Here is a 7,691-nt window from a genome sequence, read left to right as displayed (position 1 = left end):
ACACAGCTATGTCTTTGATGCACCCTCCTAGCTTTGCCATTCCAGAGCTGTATTCAGTGGATGAGTTAGCATTCCAATTATTTTGTACCTCTGTATCTTGCAGGATCTCTCACTCTTCAAGACATGCTATCCAAATTTTAAACTCACCATAACATTGTTAATTTTATATTGCCTTTTTCATGGCAATGAAATGCTATTATCCTAATAACAAACGGATACTTCAAAACCATTGCTGAATCCGTCTTCATAACATCATCCATTCATACTATTTTATAAGTAAGGAACCCAAAGACAGAGAATTTTAATGCTTAATTTGTAAAGCCGATCTAACAGCTTATTTTTTACAAAATAACTTAAGCATTAGTGTGCACTGTTTAATTATGGTTATGAGAGCTTTGAGCTTCTGAAATTTCAGCCTTAGGTAATAACAACCATGATCAGTCAAGAAACTTTTAGGTTAGATAATCGGTCTTAAAACACAAGAGGTGCCACAACAAAGACAAGAATAGAATTTGCTTTTAGGGACATTAAAAAGTTAACTCTTTTTTCCTGCCATTCACTACATGCCTTCTAACCGTTGCAACATATGGGAAAACATAGGGCGCATTTTTTCTGGGTATAAACCTAATGCGCTGTCAGAACACCACTCCATCTTGCACTTCAAAGGAAGCAGGAGTTCTTTGGAAAAGTACAGCATGTGACAGTGTTGTCAAGTACCAGGTTATAATGCATTAGAGGGTCAAATCAGCACAGGCAACATTACTTTTCAACAGCTCCTAGATTTTGAGGGCCTTGGCATTGCAATTTAACATACTTTTCACACAGAAACGAGCCACTAAACTGTATTAAAAAATTAAAAAAAAAAAAACCAAAACCACAACAGCAATATCTAAACATGGCTCGCTTGGCTCCCAACAGAGACAACATAACGCTGTGTGAAGGCAGTAGTAATAACAATGGCAGAGGCAGCAGCAGTTGCTGCTGGCTCTGTGCTGGGCTTTGCACACACACACAGAAGCGTGTCAGGCCCAGTCTCCTGTCACTTGAAAGCACAGCAACAACCCTCCTGTCCATTGCTCATGCAGAGTTCGTTTTTTTCCATCTTCTTGAACAATCAGCTACTGGCTGGATATTCCTTTAGCTGCAAGTTGCTTGCAAACTGTGTGCCAAGGTGTAAAATCACATCAACCTCTAAATTCAGTAAACCATTAGACTCACATCAGATGTGATTTGAGTTCAAGGAGCAGCTAGTAGTACTCTTAGGCTGTTGTTATTTCCTTGGACAAGTCCCCAAAACAATGTAAGGGTTTTTCGGTGGCTGTGACAGAAAAGGCATAAGGACATTCTGAGCAGAGTTCAGACTCTGGAGGACTTCTGCCTGGAATAAATTTGCACCTCAAATGCAGCCTCAGCCTTAATCCAGACTGCAGGCAATTTTCCCCAAGCTGTGTTCACAATTCTCAGTATTTTCCCAGCTCGCCAGAGAGTGAATACAACACATGGCCTAATACCTAGCCTTAAAAGCAACACCCAGAAGGGCAGCAAAGGTGAGCCTAGTGTGCGGATTTTTGCCATATCCAGGAGATTTTGGTTAAAGAGCCTGGTTGTGGACCCTCAAGCCAGTAGGCTGAAGACATTTTCCTAGCCTGACTCTATTCTTTCACCCATCTACCAAATCTTATCATAACATATTGCACCTCTCCCTGCATTACTTTTAGTCCATTTTCCATTGGAGCATGACTTTCTCCTCTTTTGCTCTGCAAAGGTGCCTGAAGAACAAAGTCAGGTTTGGAGTCCTCTGTGGATGGAAATAGAGAGGGAAGAAACGAGCCTCCTTCGGATTTAATAGTAGAGATACCCAGTACTCAAGTGAACTGCAGAAGCCTCAGCTGCAACAGAAGTTCTCAACACTTCAAGATATCCATCATATATACATATACACACACACACAAATATATATATGCCCAGTTTGACAATCACAAAGAGGCTGTAAGTAGCTGGACCGTGTTATGATGTTTTCTTTGGAAAATGTTACTTTCTTTATTTTACTGTGAGGCCAAAGAGCCTAACCCTGAACTGTATCAAGTGCTGACATTGATAACCTTTTGTAAAATTTCTTTTCAGTCTGTGGTAGAATGTCAGATTTTTTGGGAACTACTGAACTAACTAGCCAAAATGTTCATAAATAAAAACTATTATAGATCAGGAAATCTTAGCCCAAACAATGAACAATATGAGGATAAAAGATGCACTGAATATTAAAACTGATGAATAAATATAACCTTACAGTACCACTGCATTCAAACAGTTATTTGGGAAGCTATGGAAACTGTTCCTTAAATTCTTCAACAATGCTTAATTCTAAAGCTGGCAGTACTCAAAATCAGCAAAGGTATTTTGAGAATAATTGTGATTCCTACAACATACAGCTATGTTTTACATGGTAAATTCATAATTATTTTTATGCACAATATATCAAATTTCTCCTTCCTGTCTCTTCCTCTCCTTGATTATTTTAACATCTTCAGGTTTTGATTTGATACGATATTATCGAGAATTTCAAGTTTGATTTCCTTATTTTTTTTTTCACTCTAAGCCTTATGATATGGTCAATATTAATTGGAATTACTTTTAAAATTCCTGTTAGAATCTTGCAGTTACTCAAAGCTCCCTTTTACACACTTGTATAATGAAAAAAAACAGGATAATACGGCACAGACAACAGCAGTCCTGAACATTTCTTTTATAATAGAGTTTGTTCCTCATTGCTGAAATTGTCAGCGTCCAGAAACTTAAATACCTCCTGAGTACTTCTCTGTACAAACCCTTAGAATTATGTTTTTAGTATTGTAGTACAGGACCATAACTCTGTCACCTGTAGTTCCTCCATTGCTTCTTATTTTGACCACCTATAAACTTCTCTTTACATATAAAGTTATACGTGCTGTTTACTCCTCCCCCTCATTTCATTCCCCAGTTCCCTGTTGTAAACAGTTAACCTTCAGTATCCAGTTACCTTGTGACAGGGCAGCAAAAGTCAGGGTAAGTCAAGCCTTAAAACACTTGCATAAAACAAATATGGCAGATAAACAAGAAAAGGTATTTTAGATCAGCTGATAAGAATGCAGAAAGAACAAAAATAGCTTCCACACCCTTGTGTTAACCTATGCAAGACAATAAAGTGCCACTAACATAAGCATGCATTTATATTACAGCTAGGAAAAAGAACGAAAAGCAGTTCAGAGCTAGAACATCACAAATTGGGTCAGCTTAGCATATTTTCGTACACAGTTTCTGAAATGGCTGCTGTACTAACCTTGGCTGGTCAGAATACCCCAGCTAGCCTTTCGTTTTGCAGGACACTCCCCTATACTTTCTAGGCGTCTTTTGGGGAGATCCTGGCTCCTCTGAACAGCAGTGTTTGTTGTCATTATTTGTTTCTCGAGGAAAGCCTGTCTGTCATTGGTGCAGGTATTCTGGTCTGACGAACATCCGCAAATGGATTTCAACTACCTTTTTTCCTCCTTTCACTTTTCCACAAAGGATCTTGCTGTACTTACTGTAGAATAGCTACAACACTGAAATCCATTCAGTAGCATTTACTAGCTTGGACTACCGAGTACATAGTGGGGGGAAGGGAAGGGCTGCTCTAGCATTTTCTATTTTTAAAACGGAGAAAGAATCAGCTTAGCTACAGCATGAGTCTTAACTATTTACACGGTTTAAATGGAAAGGTGTTAATTTTTTAATCATTTAAGCAAAAAAAGAAACAGATTCTTAAAGCATAAGTATCCGGTGCTTTGCTGCTTGAATAACAAGCAACCTAAGCCAGAAAAACTAAAACTGTATCAGAAAGGCAATTCTTCTAATAACAGAACTAATAATTCTGCAAAACTTTTACTCTATGTAATTTAATATGAGAGATTTTCGAATGTAGAAGAATCCATGAAACTATGAAGCATCTCTGGGTTTTTTGTGGTGTGGGGTTTTGGTTTATTTGTTGCTTTTTTGGGGGGGAGCGGGGGGGATTTTTTTGTTTGGGTTTTTTTGTTTGGTTTTGGGTTTTTTTTGGAAACTACATCCTGAATAATAAAAAAAATAAACAAAAAAAAACACCGCAGAATTCACTGGTTATTTTGAAAGTCTGATCCCATTATGAAAGTAAGGCTCTAGCCCTGCCAGAAGCAGCACAAGTTAATACTTTTTAAAGTAATAACAAAAACAAGGGCAACCAGCTAGTAGTAATTTTTTTTTGTTTGTTACTATATATCACGCTGATACTATACAACAGAAATCTGCAGAGAGAAGCAATCCATGACAAAATTCCAACATGGATAAAGAGAACAGCTGTTTCTCTGTACTAATAACATGTTAAGATGCCACCTTCACCTCCCTACCACTTTTTTCTAGTATTTCCTCACTATCCTTTTCTACTGACATGAAACTTAGCCATTTGTAAACTTTTTTTTAAAGGAATTTAACATTACTGGGTGTCATGAGTACTGCTCCTTTCTGACAGAAATTAATCCCTAAGATGTTGAAATAATACACTTTTTTTTTGTCTAATTTTGTGTTTAATGCCATTTTCTATATCTCTCTTGTTTTTAAGAGAAAACCAGAGGCAAGATTGCAGTTATGTAGGGTAAGGGGAAGAAGAAAGAGCAGCTGCAAATTTCACCCTGAAATTACAACACATGAGAACTGCCCTACTGGAATGGCACTAGACTTGTTACAGAACAGAAGCAGGAGGGCTACTGCTATTCTTGCAAGAGAGAACAAAACAGCACTTGCTTGGACATTATGCTGCTTTCAGAAAGCTGTTTTCCTCAAGGTTTATCCACCTGAATGAACCAGAATACCTCATAGACTGAGATAAACACTTCTACACATGCAGCCATCAGACTCTGCAAGTCTTGAAAACAGCTTTTGCAACAATTGACTCATTATAAAAGGCTACACTATAAATATATTACTACAATTTAACAAGTAATTCTAGTATTAAAGTGTTTTCTTCAAGTAAATAAATACTGCATCACAAATTAACAGGAAATCTTACTGAGGATGTCTATACACGTATCTGTGTCAGGAAGACACCAGCACTGTTCCATGAGTGAGAAATAACTGATGACAATTTCTGAACTTGTAATGGCTCTGAGGCTCATCTCAGTTTTACACTTCCTTTCTGTTTGGAATGGAATTCCAGGACTTTCAGGAGAAGGTGGTGAGGATCAAGATCAAGCAAAGCAAATGGCACTGCAGGGCAAGGATCGACAGTGGGCTGGGAAGACAAGACCTACGTGTTATTGTAGGAGTCTTGTGGGTGAGGCTGCCAGCTGAGAATGAAGCTGGGTCCTGCTATGGGAGAGGTAAAAACCTGGCAGTAGTTCATACAACTTGTTTTCCACAGATATTCCAGCCTTCATTCTCTCTTACTAGTCTCAGAGATGTGACTTGCAGGAGCAAGGATACCCATAGATACACAGAGTAGCCGTCACGGCTTCAGAGAGGAAGACACCCTGGGGAGTCAGCAGCACCTGCTCACTCTCATCCAGAGAACTGCAGAGGAAGCAGTGAGCTACCAATGGAGGTAACTACTCCCCAAACCTGCCACCTCCAAGGCAAGGGTACTAGGAAAAGTCTCTCTATTCCACAGACACTTGCCACTCATTATTATTATGTCACTTTGAATATTTTGGGGGACATCAGAATGCAATATATAAAAATATGCACTATCTTTTACCATTCTTTGAAGAAGGCAAAGCTTATCTCATTCAGAACTCTAGAAGCAACTTTGCATTAAATTGTTTGGCACAACCATTCATCATCTGTGCAAAAGCCATTAAGAAGTCCTATTAAAACAGTACATAAAAAAAAAGTTAAAAAAAGTGAAAGCTAGATGAACACTAGAAATCAACTGGAAAAGTATAAAATATACTAGAGAGGTTGATATAAAGGTGATATTCATGTACAGTTAAAACTGCAGAGTAAGACCGAAGAATTCACTATTTCACTTTCACCTCTGACATGGAATTGCTATGTGAACTTCCTCGAGTCAGCTATCTATGCACTGGGTTATGCCAGCTCCAAAATAAAAATCAGTATCTCTCAACTTCATTACGTAATAAAACTATTCATATTTGAAACGACTTAGGTGTGGTACTTAGATTCTGTTTTTCAGATTTTTCTCTATAGAAGACACTCAAACACCTCCAACATCTGCCAGAAAACCTCTAACACCTAAGTAGATATCCAAGTATGTAGAAGACACAGAAGGCCGTTACTTTCCCTGCCTTGGCACCCAAGCAATTACATTAGTTATTAAGTTATATATATATAAGTTATTATTACATTAGTTATTCAGAGAGGCAATGCAGCTACCCGCAAAAAAGCAATCAGAGAAAGGGGCAGACACCACCATCTAAGAGTGAGGCAACCAGAGAATTTTACTGATGAGTTTGGAATTCTGAGTTAATTAAGCAGACAAGCTTTGAATAAACCACTGTCGCATTTCACTAATAATTAGTTCTATGTAACTTTTTTCCCTGTGGGTTGTAAAGGAAACTTTCAAGTGATTTTCTTCACAATCTTTTTTATCCAGATTCTTAATCTAAAAAATGTTAATATCATTTCAACATTTCTGTGTCAGCTAATCACTCTGAGTTTACTCTACAGGTGTAGCAGTTTTTAACAGGTGGGAATAAAAAAGGAAAGAAAATTTTTGTTCATTCTTTCAATGAGGAACTCATTCTATTTGGAGACTGTTTAACATGCACTCGTAGTCCAGAAAGCCAACTGTACCCTGGGCTACAGCAAAAGGAGTGTGGCCAGTAGTTCAAGGGAGGTGATCCTGCCACTCCACTCTGCTGAGAACTCACCTGAAGTACTGTGTCCAACTCTGGAGTCCTCAGTACAAGAAAAATGTGGACCTGTTGGAGCAGGTCCAGTGGAGGGCCACAAAAATGATCAGAGGGCTGGAGCACCTCTGCTATGAGGACAGGCTGAGAGAGTTGGGGTTGTTCAGCCTGGAGAAGAGAAGGCTCTGGGAAGACCTTATTGTGGCCTTCCAGTACTTAAAGAGGGTTTGTAAGAAAGATGGGGACAATCTTTTTAGCAGGGCCTGTTGCAACAGGACAAGGGGTGATGGTTTTAAGCTAAAAGAGGGGAGATTTAGACTAAGTATGAGGAAGAAGTTTTTTTTTTACAATGAGGGTGGTGAAACTGGAACAGAGAAGTGGTAGATGCCCCATCCCTGGAAACACTCAAGGTTAGGTTGGATGGGGCTCTGGTCAACCTGATCGAGTTGAAGTTGTCCCTAGTTTTTGCAAAAGGAGGTTGGACTAGATGGCCTTTGAAGGTTCCTTTCAAACTAAAGCATTCTCCAATTCTACAAAAAAAAAAAACAACAAACAACCCAAAACCAAAACAAACAAAAACCCCCTACACACCTTCCAACACATGATGCAGCCCAATGCAATACAGTCCAAACTCCAGTAAAAACCTTAGGAAAAACTGGACAAAATTTTAGTACTTTCAAATGTCACAGATCAGTGTTTCTGTACAACCCTCTGAAGCCAACTGATGCACCAACTTGCTTCCCAAACCGTTCTGTGCTTTCAGATTCACTCTACTTTTATGGCCAGGATTATTATGGGGTCACAGTGAGCGCACAGAACCTGACACACTAAATTTTG

The 7,691-nt window shown here is 38.8% G+C and overlaps 1 protein-coding gene across 2 annotated transcripts in view; it reads right to left on the bottom strand.

Moving 5' to 3' along the window:
• Positions 1-7,691, bottom strand: part of ASB5 (ankyrin repeat and SOCS box containing 5) — a 28,634-nt gene that overhangs the window by 11,929 nt on the left and 9,014 nt on the right. Inside the window, exon 1 of one of the 2 annotated variants that reach the window (XM_010145772.1) lies at positions 3,317-3,543. The exons of the other annotated variant lie outside the window; for it this stretch is intronic. Within the exon in view, the coding sequence (XP_010144074.1) occupies positions 3,317-3,431 (115 nt within the window). The 5' untranslated portion in view covers positions 3,432-3,543. Of the gene's footprint in view, positions 1-3,316; positions 3,544-7,691 lie in introns of those variants that run through there. 2 annotated transcript variants of the gene reach the window in all.

Source organism: Buceros rhinoceros, unplaced genomic scaffold (genome assembly GCF_000710305.1).
Source record: "Buceros rhinoceros silvestris isolate BGI_N320 unplaced genomic scaffold, ASM71030v1 scaffold14381, whole genome shotgun sequence".
Classification (NCBI taxonomy): Eukaryota; Metazoa; Chordata; class Aves; order Bucerotiformes; family Bucerotidae; genus Buceros; species Buceros rhinoceros.
The sequence above is the reverse complement of the archived record's forward strand: the minus strand, read 5'-3'. Positions and strand labels throughout refer to the sequence as shown.